At 42.9% G+C, this 20,675-nt stretch overlaps 1 protein-coding gene and 1 long non-coding RNA gene across 5 annotated transcripts in view; one reads left to right on the plus strand and one right to left on the minus strand.

Moving 5' to 3' along the window:
* The window catches only part of LOC125326538, a 109,434-nt gene extending 108,106 nt beyond the window's left edge, over positions 1–1,328 (minus strand). For all 3 annotated transcript variants that reach the window (XR_007203881.1, XR_007203880.1, XR_007203879.1), the window contains exon 1: positions 978–1,328. This is a non-coding gene — a long non-coding RNA (uncharacterized LOC125326538). The remainder of the gene's footprint in view (positions 1–977) is intronic.
* A 7,278-nt stretch (positions 1,329–8,606) lies between these two features.
* On the plus strand, positions 8,607–14,139 carry NPY2R (neuropeptide Y receptor Y2). Of its 2 annotated transcripts, XM_048305096.1 has the most exons (3): positions 8,607–8,719; positions 10,485–10,562; positions 11,623–14,139. In XM_048305096.1, the coding sequence occupies exon 3, from the start codon at positions 11,659–11,661 to the stop codon at positions 12,814–12,816; it is 1,158 nt and encodes a 385-aa protein (XP_048161053.1). In that variant the 5' UTR covers positions 8,607–8,719; positions 10,485–10,562; positions 11,623–11,658; the 3' UTR covers positions 12,817–14,139. The 2 variants fall into 2 exon arrangements, with proteins under 2 accessions (XP_048161053.1, XP_048161052.1); XM_048305095.1 differs by lacking the exon at positions 10,485–10,562.
* Positions 14,140–20,675: the final 6,536 nt, after the last annotated feature.

Below are 20,675 nucleotides of genomic sequence, written 5' to 3' on the forward strand. Positions count from 1 at the left end.
CAGGGTAAGACAGATTGTGTGCAGATTCACAGAATGGGGTGGTCTCTAGTCACTCAACAAAACTCTGCTGCAGAATCTATAGAGAAATCTGCTTTTTCTGGTCTTCACTGCAACCTATTGATAGGAAGGCGTGATATTAATTTCATGTAATGGCAGATCCATCTAAACCTTCCACCATGTACACTGTTAGGTGAAGAATTAGTGCACTGTGTGAATGTGTAAGATTGCCAATATGACAAAAACTTTTATGGATATCAGTATGGGTTTACAGATGAAAACAATTGTTGGTTTGGGTTTTCTTTTGTATTTTTGGCAGTCTAGGTCTTGCTGTATAGGAATTTTTGCCTGTAACACAGTAAAGGATATTTAAGAGGAAGGGAGTCTGTATCTGGAACTTGTCTGAGAGAGCTATTTTGGACAGTTTCTGCATACAGACAAGCCCCTCCAAGCCTCTGTGAACAAGAAAGAGAATATCACACAGACATCCTATGAGGATAAATCTGATACAATCTGCAAAGAATTAAGGCTCCAAGCCTGTATAGTTTGTGTACCTGAAATCAATGGACACTACATGTTTAAACTTCACTGAGGATCTGGGGAACAACTACTCATACACTGGATTCCAGTCCAATTACTGATGGGGAGAAAATTTACTCGCTCATCCTTGTGATACCATTAACAACAGGTGGAATCCCTTTCACTGGAGTTTAGGTACCCACAGTGTACAAAGAACTAGTTGCTGAGGTTTCCACTAGGGTTCAAGAAGGTCTTGTAAACAGTTGATGGTGCTTGGGGTGCAATTCATCCAACCAAACATAATAAAGTTTTAAACTCCACTAATTAGACTAAGTAGGTCTCCCTTGACATTAAAGGAAGTCTAAGACAACTATCTCAGATGCGAACACCTCCATCACAGACAGCCACACACAGCCTCTTGAGATGCTTTTGCATTTCTGGGGGGATCATATGTGTCTTACCATTCCCCAGGACCCTGAGATGATCATTCTGCAGCTTGCATGACAGGGAGGTGATGCTGAAGAGCAGTTGAATCTTCCCCACTCCAACCTGCAAAAACAGCACTGCAGAAAGAGCTTCTTGCTGAAGGAAGGCTGTGTCAGCCAGACGTGCAGGGTGAAGGGAATAGATCTTCAGGGAATGGTAGCAAAATTTCAGTGGAGCATGAAGGAGGCTTTCAGTTGCTCTGGAAAAGCGGGAGCTGACACATTCCTTTGTGCCGAAGCTGGGCGGGATGGATCAGCTGTGTGCACAGATGGTGCTCTGGCTGCTGGTCTGGCTGTGTGCAATCACAGAACAGTTAGCCTTACAAACATGCCAAACCCCTACCCACTTTTTTCCCAAGCCTCTTCCCATTGCCTCTCCTCCATCCTAAAATACCCCTAGCAATTAAAATGCCATCACTCTCTGGAAAATGTGGGTGTGAATCACAGGCAATTAACAAAGGAAAGCAGAGTTCATGTAGAAAACTGCCAGTTCAGTTCTGAGTGGGAGGCAGACTTTTTGCATTAGAGCGCTTTTCAGCCTTATGAAGATAGGCTGACAAGCTTAACTTGTTCACAAACAGTGCTGTCAGTCAAAAATCAGGCACTGAAGTTTCACTACACTGGTAGGTGTGACACCTGTAATGGAAAGTATCAGCAAGGAAGAAGATGAACCAGTTGAAACTTCTCAGCATTTCTGTATGTTAGTGTTTGAGTCATATGATTCCAGTTTGAGAAGGGGGCTGTACAGGTTTGCTGCACTTAGCCTAGAGTTTAGTCCTTCAGAAGTTCCAAAATTGTGACAGAGTGTACAAATGGGCAGTAACTACTTCACTTCTAAAATGAGTGATAACAAGTATAGAAAGTGCTCTTTTTCCACTTCTTCAGCGATTGAAGTAATTTCTTACGGACAAAAAATACTTACAAAGGACATCCATTAATTTAATGCCATGTATTTTTACCAAAAGACATTATTGCATAAAATGTCACACAGAGGTACAGAATGACTCCAGATGAAGCCAGTGACGGGTTCAGAACAGCATGTAAATTCTGTGTAAATGTGGGAAAATTAACTGAAATAGTGTGCAAAAACCTTATGAGAATTAATTTACTTTCACCAACATGGGAGAAAGATACTCCCTTGGGTCCTAGCAAATGAAAAAAATAATTTCTTTATATAAGATGACACGGTTTCATGAATCACTGGAAACTGTTTTTAATTGCATTTTGTGTTTATGCTCACAACAAACACGATGTGTTTTACATGGCATTATATGTCAGACAGCATTATCAGGAGGGCTGTCTTCATTCATAGATGCCATTATTCATCAAAATAATTAAATTTCTGATAGGTTACTCTATGCATATTGATTCTTTGGAGCACCTCTTCAGGACCTAGATGCCAACCAGCAATCTTCTGCATCCTAATGAAGGCCGTCTGAGCAAGGTCAAAAGATGACCTGTTTCCTTGAGCTTAAGAGCAACATGTAAAGGTTTTGTCATGAGAAGAGTATCATAGGATAACAAAAAACACTCTCCAAAACATATGGATATTTTTGAAAAATAAGCTCACTAAAATAAATTTCTGAGTAACGTGTAGTCATCTGTGTGCTCTATGCACTCTCTACAAGGAGGAAAGAATGTGTGTAAGTTTTGTGACCAGTTTTCTGTATTCTGAGATACATAACTTGGAGAGGAGGGAGCACATATTTGAAAGTTTTTCATCTTTCAGATTGAGTTCTGTTTGTCCCAAAGACAACTCATTCAACACTGCACAGATTTCATCAGCAAGTCAAAAACTGAGCTTGAAGAGCATCTGATTCAGTTTTAAGAACATCCATAACTTTTAAAAATTGTTACAAGAATAATTTTTAGACAAAGCAAAGGGTAAGTGGCATTGCTGCTTGTAACAGCCAAGGATCTCTAGAATTAGAAGTAACTGACATACAAGCAAGCATACAAGAAGCAGATATAGTTGACTCACTTTTGGAAAGCTTTTAGAGATACATTGCTTTCCCAGCTACCAGAAACTGAGGACTGAAGTGTGTGCAATATCCAAGCTCTAAGCCGTATGTGAGAATCAATTCCCTGTGATGAGTACTCTAAAATAAACAGAGTATGCTTGCCTTGAGAACATCTAAAAGCTCTCTAGAAATGGCAACAACTAGTTGTACACCAAGCTTTCAATACCCTAATGAAGTGTCATTTTCACATTAGATTCTGGAGTTTTCAGAAATCTATTTAAAAAGAAATCGAACTAAGGAAAAATAGGAAGGAAAAAATGTCTAAAAAGCAAGCAACAAAAATACAGTAAAGTTGTTTATTCCTGGTATTTTTAAATCGTATTAAATTTTGGCCAGTCTCTGTGGTGCTGCAAGTGGCTGTGGCCACCCCGACCCCTGAAAGCACAGCAAAAACCAGCCTCCAGTGGCCAGGCACCGATGTTTAACATCACACTGCTGGTTAGGGCGAGAGCCCATCATCCCCCGGTTTAGTGATTTGCACATTACTTCATGATTGGTTAATGTTTTCCCCTTCCTGTTTTATGTATGAACTTATAAATATTAATTTCTCTTGGTTAACTATGCATTAGTTCTGGAAAGTTCTGTACTCCTCAACATCCCATTCGTTGCTTCTCTTGTTCCCTCCTATGTGTTGTTCCCATTGGTTCCCTCAGCTTCAACCCCACCTCCTTCCCTTTGTCCCATTGGCTGTATCCCTTATCCCCGCCTTTCCAACCCTCAGTATAAAATCCCTGGACCCTTACAGCTTTTGGCTCTTTGTTTTTAGTCCCTTGTCGTTGGTTGGCTGAGTGTGTGGAACCTATATGAGGAGTTCCCCTCTCTCCTTCTTTGCCTCCCCCAACACGCCTGACAACTAGCCAGGGAGTAGCTCCCTCAGGTGAGGAGCTTGCTCTCTGATACCTTTTTGTGTGGAAACCACGGTGAACCAGAGGGTGCAGCCAGACATCTGGGCTTCTTCAGTGTTTTCCTGGCCCTCACGCTGTCAAGTCTCCTTGAATTCAAATGACAGAAAATAGATCTCAATAAAGGTTGAGTATTTCTGACTGAGATGTAGTAATGAAAAGAGCATAGAAAACCCTCTGAAGAAATGACAATTTCTATATTCTCTGCAGAGAAAGGATAGCATGTCAGTAAAGAGAAGGAATAAGAGGGCAAAATATATACTGAGAATATAAAGAAATATCAAGGACATGTTCATTGCCTAAGCACTGCCAACTGGGAACACTGAATGAAGCTCTGGACCTTAGAGAAAAACTGCGTGTCTAGTTAATTACAGACTGTGTCACAGGTATGTAAATACAAATAGGCATGTGTTGGTGTTAAATGGGCAACTTTAAACCTGTCATTTCTTGGATGAACTACTTGATCTTACAGTGTTGACTTTGAATGAAGCTAGTGCATGCAATGCGCTAGGAGGTTTGGGAAGGCTGTGTTTGAAATGCAGCGTTCAGCTCTGCAGTCTTGCCTTGTGTGAAAACTCAGCCACAGCCTGGGAACAAACAGCCAGTTGAAGTGAGCCTTTGGTGCAATCATTTTTGAACGAGATGCACCAAACTGTTTGTTTAACCAGCCCTGGCTGTGAAATACTGCTGTTAGCAGCTCCAAGCTGGTATTTACACATATCTACCAATTCCTTTCATTACCTGCTGACTTGTATTTACCTCCTTCAGCATCTAAGGCAAGTTGATGATACATTTTTGTGCATACAGTTATATTACCGCATTAGGAAAAGAGAAAAAAGTAGAATTGAACCTGTGAGACTGAATCTAAACAAAAAGGGAATGATAACAGTTTATAAACGTATGGCAAAATGTTTACAGATCTATATAAGTAGAAAATTCACTCAAGGTATTTAAACACTTTTGTTCTGACCTTTTAAACAAAAAAAGTCCTTTTTCTACATAATTTTACACCATATGATCTCTGTATGGGTACCATATAACAGATTCATGATAAATATTTCTTATCAAGGTCATTTTTCAGGGGTTTTTTTCCCCATTTTATTTTTAACGGATTTGCCATGCTATGTAGAACACTTAAATTCCTGAAATCTGACTCACTCCAGGAAAATCTGTGTGAATAAGGACTGGCAGAGTTTGGGTCAAGTGAGTGGCATGCAGCACAGCACTGCTTTTAAAGGTCAGTGATCAAGGGGCAGCGGTTTCTTTTATGTTCAACCCTCACAGTAAATAAAATAAAGAAAACTATGTCTGGGGACAGGAGATGGGATGCTTGCTGTTTTTTCTTGTTGATATTCATCAGGCCTTATTTGCCATTTCAGCAAACCTGATGCTGGACAATGTAATGGACAAGGACTGTCAACTCCTTCCTATTTCTGTGATTAAAACAAAAGTAATTACTGCTTCAAGTCTGGGCACTACATGCAGACCTTTAGTTTGCTCCTGAGAATTGGTAAACTTAGGAGGAGCTGGCAGAAATGTTTATTGTCCCATCAGAAAAAAAACCTTCATATTGGACAGAATTTGACAAGACAATTGTCTAACAGTAAAGACAGTTGAACAGATACTGCCAGAGGCAAACTACATAAATCAGATATCTTATACCCTGTCATACCTCCCTAAGTGGGATTTACAGCAGAAACAACATAAATCCAACAAGCTTTTTTTCCCAAGCTGTTAGGATATGTTATCTAATTTCATCCAAGTACGTATACATATTCACAGCAAAAGCTCCTTTATAGACTTGCCTTAAATAGGAAGCTGAGATTTAAAGTTCATGTGGCTCATTTATTTAGTGCAAGTCAGTTTGCACAGTCTAACTTTACAGTCTGTATCAAGACACAGCAAGAGTGTAGCCAACAGGTTGAGAAATGACTATTCCCCTCTATTTTATCAGTTGTGACACCACATCTGTGGTCACAACTAGGTTCAGTTTGGGGCTCCTAGTGCTGGAAAGACATTGGTAGACTGGAGTAAGTCCAACAAAGGGACACCAAGATGATTGAGGCTGAGTTACATATCATTCAAAGTGGTGTTGAGGGAACTGAGTTTGTTCAGCCTCAAAGAAGCCAAGCCTGAGTGGAAATTTAACTGCTGTTCACAACTACCAGGAGGAACACAGGGCTGGGACAAGATGCATTTGGTACAGGCTGGAACAGGGGAAAGTTTGACTTGATACAAAAAAATAACATCTTATTGTGTTAGAGTTTCTGGCAGGATGGCCTGCCCAGTGAGGGCAGTATCCCTCAGTCAGAGATAATCACAACTCTCCTGGAGAGGAGACGTAGCCTGGCACAACCTGCTGCATCTAGACCTGATTTGAGCATAAGGCTGGACGTGAAGATTTTTGGAAGTTCCATCCAACGCACGGTTGTGTGATTCAATGACTCATGGCTTATCACGGCTTTTGGGACAGAAATTCGAGTGCGCACAAAGCAAAGTACCCCCAGTAGCTTTGGAGGTGATCCCGCAGCAGCACATTTCATGTTGAACTGCCCATTTGCAACTTGACTCTGTCTGCTCTTGATGTTAGTATTTTCATGGCTTTTGGTTCAAGGCGGTGTTTATGGGGCCATTAAATTCCACTCTTTTATGAGCAATAAAAAATGCTGTTTTTTATTAGAAATGCATTTCCATTAAACATTTCAGTTGTGCCTGAACACAGAATTGCCTTGTAACAGGGAATAACGCCTTCTTTCTCTTGCATGGGAAGCTGACCCTCATGCCATAACAGCTTCTAGGAAATTGCACTTCTTCTTGGCTTCTCCCAGGAGTCTGGAAGTGTAAGTCAGGAGCATCCTTCCCTTAGCTATGGAATCCTGATCTGGGCAGATTATAAAGATTTGTAGCATTTCATTACACCCTCCAAGACATTAGGAGTAGCAAAAAATACATTAAATTAGAAGGAGTGTGCAGAGTAGGGCACAACAGCAACACCCCTGAGATCAGGGGAATGCCATTGCTGACTACTTACCAGAGAAGGAAAGGAAAGGATTGCAGGCTGTTACAGCCATGTATTATACAAGTGCTCTAATTACTAAAACTCATGGCATGCATTTAGGTCTGTTAATAGATCAAAAAGTAAATCCTACAATTGGATTGACTTGGGAAGTGAATAAAGAGGGGTAGGAGAATTGAAACTCCTGGCTCTTTATTTAGTCATCAAAGAAATCTATTTTGCAATAAGCTAGGGGCATTCCATTAACAGTCTTAGAAGTGCTGAAGGACTTAAGAGCAAGGCCCTTCCTGAAGAGATAGCCTGATTTAGTAAAGATCCAAGGGGGTTCTCAAGACATGTTTTGAATTTCAAAACCAACTCTAAATCACTGAAGTTACTCCTTGATGCTTCCTTAACATTCTCTGCTTTTGATAAGGACATAATATTGAGCTATAACGAAAGCAAGGAGCATTACCTTTGACAAGGGAAGTGCTTTTGTATTGAGTCTCCTTTGGAAGAAAAAGAGGACAGAAAAGGGAAGATAATGTTGCTGATCCCTGAAACTCCCTTAAATATGAATGCAAGTTTACCTAAGTGACAGGAAGTAAAGGAGTATTCCTGTTCTGGAGAGCAGCTTCTGTAAGGTTTGGGAAGAGGATTGTTTAAGCATCAGTGCTACAGACACAGAGAAAGCAAAGTCTCGTAGTTCCTATTCTTGGGACCTACAACCAGGGCTGAAGCACGTTTTGGTAAATCAGGTCCCCCAGATATGCACTGAGAAGACAGTCCCTTGAATCTCAGAAGTTATACCTAGAGAGAAGCCTGAGACACCCAGCAAAATACTAAGCAGAACCCATTGATGGATTGATTAACGAAGCTGGACCCTACCAGATGCACAGCAATGCTGGCTGGCACTAGAACTCAGTCAAGCAGGCTGGCAGGAGAGCTGTTTTGAAAGGTTATTGATATAGAACCAAATAAAAGCAGCAGCTGTTGTCTCTACCTTTCTAGCCTTGTAAATAAATATGAAATATTTTATTTTGGTCTTGACAGAATATGTAAATGCTTTATTCATCCTTAAACCTGCTCTGGCAACAGCCACATCTGAGGATCAGAAAATCTGTGCAAGCTGCGGTGCTTGTAGGCAAGGATTTCAGCAGTTGTTTGGAGCAAAGGCATCCCCTTTATGCTGCCCCAGAAGGCATCTCGGGGACTGGGAAAGCTAGGAAGCAGGCTCGGCTGTGCGGCGCGTACACCAGCTCGGGTCCGGCACGACTCCCTCTTTCTCCAAATCCCTGCTTGAGGGCGGCAGCGCTGCCGCCGTTATCAGCCGAGCGAGGGGCAGCCGGCACATCCCACGAGCACATCCCGAGAGCGCTGCCCGCAGCCGCTTCCCCGCGCCCGGAGCCCGGCGGGCGGAGCCGGCGCCGCGCCCCGCCCGAGCCCGTCCCCGGCGGCGGGGCCGCCCCGCCCGTGCCGCCCTCCCGGCGTGCGGGGGCCGCCGCCGCCACCTCCAAACTTTGTGCGGGGCGAGCGGCGCTGCGGCCCCGCCGCCGGGAGGGGAGAGCGGCGCGGGGAGGGCGGCGGGAGGGCGGCGGCGGCGGGACCGAGCCAGGCGGGGGAAGCGGGGCAGCCGCTCCGCTGCGGAGCGAGGGGCTCAGCTCCCCACCCCGCCCCGCCCCGCCCCGCCCCGCCCCGCCCTGCCCTGCCCTGCCCTGCCCTGCCCTGCCCTGCCCTGGCACACCGGCTCCTGAGGCAGCAGCCGCCGTGCCTCGCTCGCCTGCCCGGGGCGAGAGGAAGGTAAGAACGGGAAGAGGGGACGGAGCGGCGCTCCCGGCACGGGGCGGCGGCGGGATCCCCGCAGCGCCCGGGCACGGGTGTCTGCCCCCGGCATGGGTATCACTCCCCGGGAACGGGGCTCTCCTGGCGGGATGGGTGTCTCCCTCCGGGGACGGCTCCGGGGAGCGGGAGGGCAGCATCCCAGAGGCGCGTTTGCTGCCACCTTCGCCTCCGGCAACTCCAGCCCCTTCTCCAGCGCAGGCACTGCGGTCCTGATGGGAATGCCGCTTGCTAATGTAATCACGTATTCCGCCCTTTTTGCTTACTTGCTCTCAGAACCGATGTAAATCCTCTCTGGGCCTTTCTGTGCCGAAAGTTAGACGCAATTTGATGCCTGACCATGAGGATATGACTGCTGGGGGAAAATGAAACTGGAAAAAAGCCCCCAGTGTGGTGCAGTATGCAAGGTGCGCTAGTAAATGCTATCACCTGGAGAGTTTATATCAAAAAAGAACAGAAAGGGTCCTGTCAAACACCACTTGGAGTGGCACCTCAGTTTTATCCCCATTTTTTGAAAGCAGCTGATATTTTGCCGACATAGCTGTCCCACTGACAATGTCAAACTTGTTCAATTTATTTCATTGCTTGCTGACACACCAGCTCATTCTGCTTTAAACCATGGTTGTCCCTTCTTTCTCCGTCAGCTTTGTCTTATTGAGAAGACCAAAGCATCTTTCATCAGCCTGAACAGGGCAGTAACAAAATAAGCGTCAGAACAAAAGAAGGCTTCGCTAAAACAAAGGAGTTGCAAGTAGGAATTAACAGAAAGTCAGGGACTAGGGAAATGGGTGAAGATACTTTTGGGAAGAAAGGGATGCTATGTTATTTGTCTGAGCTGCATCTTTCAGTCTGGATGTATGGCAAGAAAGGGGAAAAAACCTAAATTTGTCAGCCCTTTCACCTTTCTACTTCTATGTGTAGATGTGACATGCTCTTATTTTGCACTGAAAAAAACTATGAGATTTTGAAGCATCTGACAGTCCTGGGACCTCAGCAAATCTCTACTGTAATAATATATGGAAGCATAATTCCTGGGTGTAGGTATGGGTCAGAGGAAAATGCTCATCAGAGTTCTGAACTTCTGCATAGCCTTGACTGTGTAAATTGTGGTGGATCTCTTACATTTTTAACCTGGTGGACTAAAGGCGTATTGATAAGGAATCCCTTCCTGACATCCATTGCTTAGGCTAGTGGTTGAAAACTGTTTATATTGCTAAAATCAGCAGGGTACACTAGTAGGACCAGCTGGCACATCTCAGCTTACACTATTAATTCTTGAGTAAATGTAGATTAAACAGTATGGCATAATTCTGACCTGTTTAGCCTTTCAGTTCATGCAGTCGATCTGCTGCTTTTGCAAAAATAGCTGACCCTGAGAAATTCTTTGGGATATTGTGTGGGATAGAAGCAAGCAAAAAGGGCTCAGTCTCCTGCTGGCAGACAACCCTCCTTTCTCAGTTTGGAAACCATACTGAAGGATGTCACTCACTGATAGTTACTGGGTAGGGATAAAAATGTACCTCTGTTGCTCTGAAATGTTTCTCTGAAGATGGAAGGAATTAAATGGAGCTGATTAAAAAAGAACAAGAATTTTTTAAAATGCCATGTTAATCCAAACACATCAGTAGCTGTTTCTTTAGGCAGACTTGAATCTGAGAAGGGTTAAGCTATGCGTAACACTTGAAGCAAGAAAGTGACATTTCTTCTCTACTCTTGCTTTCCTTAGGAAAGATATGAATGGGGAAATAGTGTGAGTAAATCAGGGCTGGCTTTCCTCTCAGTGGTGAACAGTGGTGTTTTACTGGTAAGTTTGCTTGGCACTGGTAATTTCTTAGAATTTTCCCAGGCCAGGGAAAGGAGTCCCCAGGTTCACGGTTCTTGGATAACATGCCACCCATGCTTTGAGCAGTTTGCATGGGGATGTGTACTTTTTTACACTGGACTGAAATCCAAGACAGCAACTGATTGTAAACCATTCATATATTGTGCCTACTGAAGTCTTAGGATAGCACAGAATTTGACTCAGCCTGTGTAAGGAAGGAAAAGAAAAAAACGTGATCTTTATGCCAGTGGTGAAATTCTTACTGACATCAGCAGGGGAATGATTTGGTCTTCCCTGTGACTGCAGTCAGAAATGAATGCCTGATTGGCAGTCTCCAAGGAGCTCTGTTTTCTGAAACATCACACAGAAACAACATATTATATGTAACTGTGTTTCAATTGTTTCTTGAGTTGATTTCAGCATGAATAAGTTGTGCAGTCATTTCAAAGAAATGCTGTTATTTCAATTACAGGGGTATTTTTATTTGCATCATGGTAAAAACTGTTCTAAAACAAAGTTTCTTTAAGAAAGACCCCAGTAATTAATTAGTTCACTGGTATTAAGGAAGGACATAAACCTGTAAGAATTTAGTAACTATTTAAAGGAAACACTTTTCATTAAGGAAAAGCTGGAAGATTATTATGCTAATAACAGTCCGGGATGTGCTGGTCCATGTAGAATTCCCATAGATATTACTGGAAGACTTGTGCTAAATCAGCACTAGTTTTAGGTAGTGGATTGTAAAAAAATGGTATGCTGCCCAGCAGGATCTTAATCCTTCTGCATTTACTTAGGCAAACTTTGTCTTTGGAATGCTTTTGAAATCTGTTCCAATTTTCAGCAGGAGTCATGCCTAAATAATATTACTGGATCAGACTTCGAAATGTAAGGGCAAGAGAATTTAAATATATTAAGACAGATCTTCTCTTAATCCTTCAATGTAGCATGTGGGTTAGGAAAGAGGTGGCTTTAGCTTGATGCTTCTTGTCTTAGCCCATGTGGACCAATTTCTCCACTTGTTCCTGTACTGTTTTATTTTCAGGGACAGCTTTGTGGCTTAGACCAGGCTGCTGCAGGGATGGGGCCCCTGGAAGCAGCAGGTGAGGAAAACCAGACAGATGAAATGAAAATGGAGCTGTTTACGAAGCTGTACTTGACAAGGTACACCACACCACTCAACGAATTGGCTCTGGACCCTAAACCAGAACTGAAGGACAGCACAACGCTTGTTGAAGTGCAAATAATTCTCATCTTTGCTTACTGCTCCATCATCCTGCTGGGGGTGATTGGAAACTCCCTCGTGATCCACGTGATCATCAAGTTCAAGAGCATGCGCACAGTGACCAACTTCTTCATTGCCAACCTGGCAGTGGCCGACCTGCTGGTGAATACGCTGTGCCTGCCCTTCACTTTGGTTTATACGCTCTTGGGCGAATGGAAACTGGGCCCAGTCTTGTGCCACCTGGTGCCTTATGCCCAGGCCCTGGCTGTTCATGTGTCTACTGTTACACTGACTGTGATCGCTCTGGATCGTCACCGCTGCATCGTCTACCACTTGGAAAGCAAAATCTCTAAGCGGATCAGCTTCCTGATTATAGGAGTTGCCTGGGCAGTCAGTGCCCTGCTGGCAAGTCCTCTAGCCATCTTCCGTGAGTACTCGTTGATTGAGATCATTCCTGACTTCAAGATTGTGGTCTGCTCTGAGAAGTGGCCAGGGGAGGGGCAGCTCAACTATGGCACAATCTACAGCATCTCCATGCTCCTGATCCAGTATGTGCTGCCTCTGGCAGTCATCTCCTATGCCTACATCCGTATTTGGACCAAGCTCAAGAACCACGTTAGCCCTGGGGCGGGGAATGACCACTATCACCTCCGGCGCCGGAAAACCACCAAGATGCTGGTGTGCGTCGTCGTGGTGTTTGCTGTCAGCTGGCTGCCCTTTCACACCTTCCAGCTGGTCAGTGACATTGACAGTCAGGTGTTAGACCTGAAAGAGTACAAACTGATCTACACGGTGTTTCATGTCATTGCCATGTGCTCAACGTTTGCTAACCCCCTTCTCTATGGCTGGATGAATAACAACTACAGGACGGCCTTCCTCACGGCCTTCCAGTGTGAACAGCGGCTAGACTCCATCCACCCCGAAGTATCAGCAGCTTTCAAACCCAGGAAGAAACTAGAAGCAAAGAGGCTTCAATTCCCTGGGGACTCTTTCACACAACCTACCAATGTCTAAGATGTCTGACTTTAAAGAAGAAATGAATATGTTGTGGACAAAAGGATGAATCCATTTTGGTACATGCAGTTTTAATGCATAGTGTTGTTCATAAATGGTGAAGGAACAGTAGCAGGAAAGTCAAGGCAGGTATTATGATTTGAGGGGCGTTGATTGACATCAAGAGTATGTAACTGTACAACTGCATGGAAATAAAAGGGAGAGGCTTTGTTTATGGCTGTCTCTAACAGGGTAAATACCCTTCCATCCCTCCCATATCTTCTTGACAAGTCTAAATGACAAGGGCAGGGTTTGCTGGTTTGGCTGGAGGAAGGCAAACGGCTGATTTGTAGCACAGGAATATTGGTGGTGGGTGTGGGTAGTTTTTATGTTGGATGTGGAGATCAGGGAGTGCAGAAGTCTGCCAGGTTAAAGAAGCTTGTCTGGTGGGGGAATCAGCTGTGCTGGTTAAACCTCAAACTTTTCAGGCCCCTTCTCTCCCACAGGCATCTTTTGCAAAGACAAGGGAATTAAGAACAGAAGTATGTCACTTTTTTTGACTTGTGCTAAACTATTTCAAACTAGAGCATTTGAAATAGATTAGGTGGTGAAAACAGAAAAAAGAAAAACCAAACCCACCCAAATGCCAGATTCAGTGAGAGGAAAGGTCAGGTTTCTACATAAAATGAAATGTGGGTTTTGGCCAATCAAATGGGATAAAAAGTTATCCCTTAAGAATTGGCAGTTGTTATGCTGGTGAGAAAATCATGAGCCTGTGACTTGATCAGTCATTCCCTGCAGATTCCTGCCTTTCATTCTGCTCTGGGAAGAGCTCACAAATGCAGTGCTTTAAAGTGGCATTTGAGGGCAGGGAATGCAGGCTCAGGTCTTCTGTGAGCACTTCATAAACTGCTAATATTTTCATTTTCAGGACCTGCTTAAATGTCTAATGTGTTATTAACTCCACAGGCTTTGCATTGTTGCTGCTTCTGCCTGGATAATAAAACAGCAGATAATTTTGATCCTCTGGAAAGGCTGCTAGATGGTAAAGTGCTTTTCCTTATTGTGGTTTTATGTCACTTACTCATCTTGTCTCGGAGCTTTTTCCATCTTCAGCCTTTGTAAAAATTAAGAGTATCTGAATGACTGTAACCTAATAACAGTATGCTATGTCTATGTGATAACTTATCAGTTATTCTGCATGCTGTAGTTAATAGTTAAATTCCTTTTTTGCTCAGGTATAAAATTTTAATCTGTTTACTGCGTTGTACACAGCAATGTTCAACTCTTCTATGTCTTTGTTCAGCCTCTTTGAACTCATTAAAGAGATGAAGAAAATTTCAATCTGTGTTTATTTCAAGCTGCCCTGTTGCTTATCTAGAATAAAAACAAGTGTGATACTTTCACTTGGAGTCTAGTTTGACAGCTACATTTTGGCAGCCTCATTTTTTCTTTCCATTTTTTGTTGTTCCCAAATTCATTGTGTTTTCTCTTACAAATTAAAACCCAAGAAAACTCCAGTGCTGAAATGTTTGCTATGTAATGAATAGTATCAGGTTTTTATCAAGTGGAGAAATTCAGAGTATTCAGTATTTGTCACCATCCTTTAAATATCCATGAAATCATTTGGACTTGGATTTTCTTGAGCAGAAAATGGAGGTCTAGAAAATGAGCTAGTGTTTACTCGAGCAGGAAAAATATCCATCATTCCTAAACAGTTTTACAAAAATAGATTAATTCTCCACCATGTTCAGGACATGATATTGCCCACAGGTTATTTTTGTCTGAATATTAATAGTATCCAAAATGTAAGCTCGAAACTCTTACGGGTGAGGAAGGATTATAGAAGTGTGCAATTATTATGGACATCAATCACATGTATCACTTGACTCTGAACCCTTCATCAGAAGTATTATTACTACAAATAGCCTCCTTTATTTAAAACACAAATGATTTAAAAGTTCTGTTTAAACTCCTTTAAGCCTGTTAGAGTGTGGTATATAGACAGTTTTGAAGTAACCATGACAGTGTGTGCAAAATCTACAATTCCCAGGCTAATTCTCTGTAACCTTAAGTCTGCTTTATATCATCCCGTATAAAAGCAATTAATTACAAATCATCTTTCCATTTATTTCATGGAATCTTTATTTTATGGCTTTCTGAGCTTTCTCTGCAGCCATCACACTGAGCCAGAACTGGTGCACTGATTTGTTGCATTGCTTTCCTCCCTGCCTTGTGGAGGCGGTGCCTTGGTCAGTGCCGGCTTTAGGGTAACAAACCTGTACACAGTGTCCCTCTGCAAGGTGTGGATTTTCCCAGGGCACTTGAAGATGGGATGTGGAAGAGCCAGCACTCACTTGTGCCTCTTGCATGGCTTAGTCACTCCTGGGACATGGCTCCTGCATAAGCACAGCTACACGCTCTGGTACCCATCATGTTTGTAGGAAAACATGGCATCAAAAGCAATGATGTAGCAGCATCCCTTGGGGTTGCCCCAAATCCCATCTGGCAGAAGGATCTGGAAACTCAGGGTTCATCCCCATTTCCGGGTAAGGGAAAGTTAACCTATAAGCAATGTATAACCACTGGACTAAGGAGTCTGCAGGGGACCCTCTGTTTTTGCCTGATGTAAGAACCAGAATCCAGATCTCCCCATTCACCTATTAGTGCTTTAATTATATTTTTAAGGCATTATATTCTTTCCTATTCTTTTCCTATTGCTTAGGTACAGGTTTTACACAAAGCCAAAGAATACCAGCAGCATTCACCCATTAAATAATTTCCTAGTAGGCAGCAGGCCACCCAAAAGGAAATGTCATCACTGATTCAGGGCAAGAATTTGAGCCAACATACCTCAGTTCTCATCAGTGTGAACTAGCCAGCATGCTGCAGCCTCTCCTGAGGCAGCAAAGTATGTCTTCTTAGAGCTATTGTATTGTATATAAAATAATTAAACACTGAATATCATGGCTTTATGGGAAGGAGGTTATGACCTTCGCATGGCACCCAGGTTCAGGGACAAGGATATCAGAACAGATACAGATAGAGTTTAGGTTAGGACTCCTTCCCCATTCTCCACAAGTAGATCTACTGTAAAGATACTGCAATACGGGCAGGATGAGCTCACTGGGAGTAGTGCCATGCTGGTCTCTGGGTGAGTCTTGCTTTGGACTCTTATTTGGGATTGGCTTGTGAAGATGAGACCTATCCACCACATAGGTGCCATCAGATGTGATCTAGGATCCTAGCTGGTCAGCACTTAGCTCTTGGTCTCTGTGGAAGAACATGTTTTGATGCCCTGCAAATTTTACTGACAGAAATGCATCTCCAGGCTTCAGCAGCAGTGCAGTCCTGAAAGGTCCATAATTACATAGGTACAGCTGCAGCTCTGTGCTCTCCCAGTGCTGGCTGGGCACCAGGCAGCTCAAGCCTGGAGGCAGAAGAGCTGTGCTCATGCACTTTCCTGAGGCTGTCATGCATTTGCTTCGAAGGAGAACACAGCGCTGTGCTTCTTCTGGACAAGTGTTAGAGTCACATTGCCTGTTAAGGGCACAGCCATGGGACTACAAGTGGAGAAGCAATCCTGAGTGAGCTTGCTAGGGTTTTATGGGAAGCCAGTGAAGATGGGGTTTTGGTATGTGGGGACAGTGCTGAACCCTCTCACTGAGCCTGGTGAGTAAATAGCCTTCACTGAGAGTTGTGATCTCCACGTAGAGCTGCAGTCTGACTGAACAGAAAGTACATCATTGTTAATCTGAGAAAAAAAAACAGATTTGAGGCCATAAGCAGTTAAAATAAAAGGACTAAGCTTTGACAGCAAATGGGTTTCATATGCCTATCTATTTATATCTAAATTGTACGTCAGAGCTGCACAAAAGTTGTTTTGTAGAATAAGTGTGTGGAAAATAGTTGTCTGTCAGTATAACTCTGCCTTCTATAAAGTGTGTGAAGGACATATATACCTTGTCAACATACTAATAAGTTAGATAACACTAAGAGTAATAACTGAATGAAAAATACCATCTGCATTTTATCTGTCAGACCACAAAAAAATCAGTGAATTCACAGATTAGTATAATCCATTTCCTTGCTCCATAGTTTCTAAACTCTCTCCAGGATTTTCTTACATTAATCCAGATCATGACCTTAAGGGATGAATTTTGTCTTTGGATGCCTGAGTTATTTACCTAGTACTGTCATTGTAAATGCCACTCCACAATAGGGGAACTCCTTTGTGCCAAATTACAGGTTCTTTGCCCTAAAAAGATATGAGATGTATGTAAATCCATGCAAGATTGGTTTTGCTAAAGACCTGTGTACTGCAGTATAAATGCTTATTTATACAATCAGTAGTGATTTTCATATCTTGAATTGGCTGTCATTTTAAAAGGAAATTAATAAAAGTGTCTGAGGAATTCTGAAGGTGGTAAAGCTGGAGAAGCAAGAAAGTCACAGGATGAGCTGCTACTTCAAGAAGGAAGAAAGAGAGAGCAAAAACAAGGCTAGTGAAGATGTCATTGATTTATAGACTTTCGTTCTTCCTTTGGTCTGGGCAGCAAGAGAAATGTGTAGAAATGAAACCAGGACAAATGAAGACATATGTACGAGGGACAGTGTTGCCCAGGGAAACTGAGGAGCTTTGAGAAGAAATTCCCGTGATTGTTTGAGCCTTAAAACTCACATCAGGTTCTCAAGCAAGTAAACCTGGATGTGTACATTACTTCACCTGAATGCAGTATAGCTGAACAGCTCTGTACTGATAAGGTATCAGAAGGAATGGATGTGTTATTAATTCTAGCTAGGATATGGGATGAATAATGAGCTCCTCATAAGCTCATTTCAGAAGGGATATACAAAAAAATTGGTGCTTGCATTAAAATCTTTTCCCTCTCAGACCTGCCGTGGAAGGAAGACAGCTTAAACTCTAAAACTTAAAGACTGTGGAATTACACATCCAATGGATGGAGGCGCAGTTTGGCTTGAAATATTATTTTAATTCTTGTTTTTTGCTGATCTGCATAAGAGTAAAAGGCTGTAGTTTTCCTCTTGGGCCTGCAGCTGAATTTGCACAACTGGAGTTTATATGAAACGGACTTTTATTTGTACACTTCACAACCCTCATAATCTACTAACTCTGCTATACATGATATCTTTAACAGTAGAATCCATGCTTACACATTTATTGGGTCAAACTATTTCTATCCCTTCAAGTTTGCATAGAAAAAGAGAAGTTTAGGACAATTCTCCTATTTATTAGCATCCTCCAAAATAATTTATTTGTAGTCAACTGAATTTTAAAGTTTGTTGGCAGTACTGTGACTTCTTAATTTATGTAAGTTAGCCAAGCTGGTGAAACAACTAGCCTTGCTCTCGTAGCACTCTGGCTTGGGGCAAGCCCGTCTCAGCAGAGCATGGCTACAGTTCCTCACCAAATCAAACCTGAGGTTTGGAGCTGAGGCAGACGCACCCTTTCCCAGTGTATTCTGAGGATTGCTCCCAGCAGCTGAGCTGGGGAAATATTTTTCAGTTTTTCAGTGCTTCGAATCTCAGTTTATGCCGCTGTGAGGACAGCGCATGTTACGTTTGGCAGAGCTGCATCCCGCTTGCACTGTAAAGTGACTGACTCCAGAGAGTGTAAGTGTGCAAGTGCCACATGTCTGCTGCCTCTCCAGCTCAGTGTAGCCCAGCTTCCAGAGCTCAACTAGAGCTGCAGTATGTGTTCACAGGCACCCTTGCACTGAGCGCATGGAAGCTGCGCACTGTCACAGGGAGAGTGAGGGCAGTGAGGCTGAGCTGATGACAGGGTGGCTGGGGCAGTTTCCCTCAGGGAGCTCATCCTTTGCCCTGATTAAAACTTGCTCTCATACCTCCCACTCTCTTTAGCACTGATGTGGCCTGAGGCACCAAAAGCTGATGGTCTCTTCACATTAATACGTGGCGTGAGTAGCGGTAGACTGCCACTTCAGCAGTGCATTTCTTCTCCGTGCCTCCATCAGCTGTACTACTCACACCAGAACTGAACTGGCAGGGAGATCCATGGGGAAAAATATTTTACAGATAAGTGTTAAAGTTCTTGTACTGACAAGAACACTGGCTGACAGGTGGTTTTGCAAAATATAAATACTTTTAAGACAGAGCTGGGTGCAGTCATGGTGGGATGGGTGTGTGCAGCAGCAAACCTCTCCTCTGTCACCACAGCATGAGGCACATGCTTACACAGAACCACACAGAACTTGTGCAGGCCAGTATGATGTGCAGGAATCAAGAAACCACTTCCAGTTAACATTAATTCCTGCTTCTGTAGGTGACAGGTGAAAATTTAGCAATAGGGATATACAGTTTATGGTCTTCAGTGTTGAGATCTCTCATGAGTCATATTAAGCCAGAGGAATGATTGCAAGGACAAGTAGGATTAAAAATTATGGGAGGGTTAAGCTATAATAAAGGCAGTCTCACTGTGCATAGCAAGTTTTCTTTTTTTGAGGTTAAAATTCTGTGGTTATCTCAGTTAATTGGAATCAAAGGTAGAGAAAAGAGAGGAAGAGATCTCATTGCATTCGGAATCCTTATTTTATTTGCTTGTTTTCTTCTAATGGGGCAGCAAAAGGGTTTATATCCAGCTCAGTGTATAATTGATTACCAGGACATAAATTGAAATGAAAAATCATGCTCTCCATAATTGCTATTCAAAAGCCTAAGCCTGCAATATACCCTGAAAGTACGCTTTCTGATTTATCTATCCTGTTCATCATCCTTTCCTTCTTAGTGCTTGTGCCTGTGCTATGAATTCTGATTTTCAACATCAGAAGAAGCTGCCTTTCTGACTCTTAAGTTAGCTGGAAACCCCAATGGTGTGTTGTCTTACTCTTGATAAACTACTATCTAGTATCTCTCATGATGTCTTCTTCTATCTTGGACTATAAGAGCAAGTAGCAACTTCCTCTAACCTTACTTTGTGGTTATAATTTAGCTATTCCTGACAAGCTCCTAGAACACTTTGTAATCTCATATTTATCTGTTGCATATGTATGATACAGCTGATTTCTTGCTTCTCTGGCTTTCCGATGGTAGAATATAGCTGTTCCAGTCCATAAAAAAAAAATCCAATTCATCATTTTTATTGCTCAGTTTGCCTCTTCTCTGAGACATAGTACAGGTGACACCAGAAAATTTTTCTCTCTCTGTGAGATTGTATATATGTATGGAAAGCTTGGTACTGCTATAAAGGAAATTAGAGTATTTGGCTGCATAATGCTTAAATCTTGATTTCTGAATAAAAACCCAATCTACTTCAAATGACTTTGCAAACCCCAGTAATTTAGCATTAATAAAGCAGCAGAAAGTCCTGCCTGGGTGCTTGACAGGACAAGATGGCAGGATGAGGCAGTTATGTGACTTGAAAAATACTGAACTTTGGCTCAAGAAGGCATTTTCCTTAACTATTTTGTCCTGTTACACAGGAAGTTGCTTGTCCCTTCTGCTGGAAACAGGTGCTCATAGTGTGAGCTCTGCTGCTGACAGGGTAGGTTCCTGGTAAACAAAATACACAGACCTTTGTGTGTGATGCTGGCAGAACTATTCCTTGAATACCTCCTCTTTCACGTTTGGTTGCCCATCTTCCCACCCAGTTTGCTACCGAAGAGATTTTCCTCTTGGGATCTGCAAGTGACAATCCTTCATGGGCTGTTTACAGCCTGGTGTCTTCACAAATCCTAAACAAGTGACATTTAAATAGTGGGAAGGAGCCAACAGTGCAAACAGGACTACAACTCTATCGCAGCAAGCCTTCCTGTTTGAAGCAAATGAGATGCTGACTCACCAAAGAAGAACAGGTAAAATGGGGAAGGTCAGAGCACTGATGGTATTTTTGCTCTTGTGCT

This window comes from Corvus hawaiiensis, chromosome 5, assembly GCF_020740725.1.
Source record: "Corvus hawaiiensis isolate bCorHaw1 chromosome 5, bCorHaw1.pri.cur, whole genome shotgun sequence".
Classification (NCBI taxonomy): domain Eukaryota; kingdom Metazoa; phylum Chordata; class Aves; order Passeriformes; family Corvidae; genus Corvus; species Corvus hawaiiensis.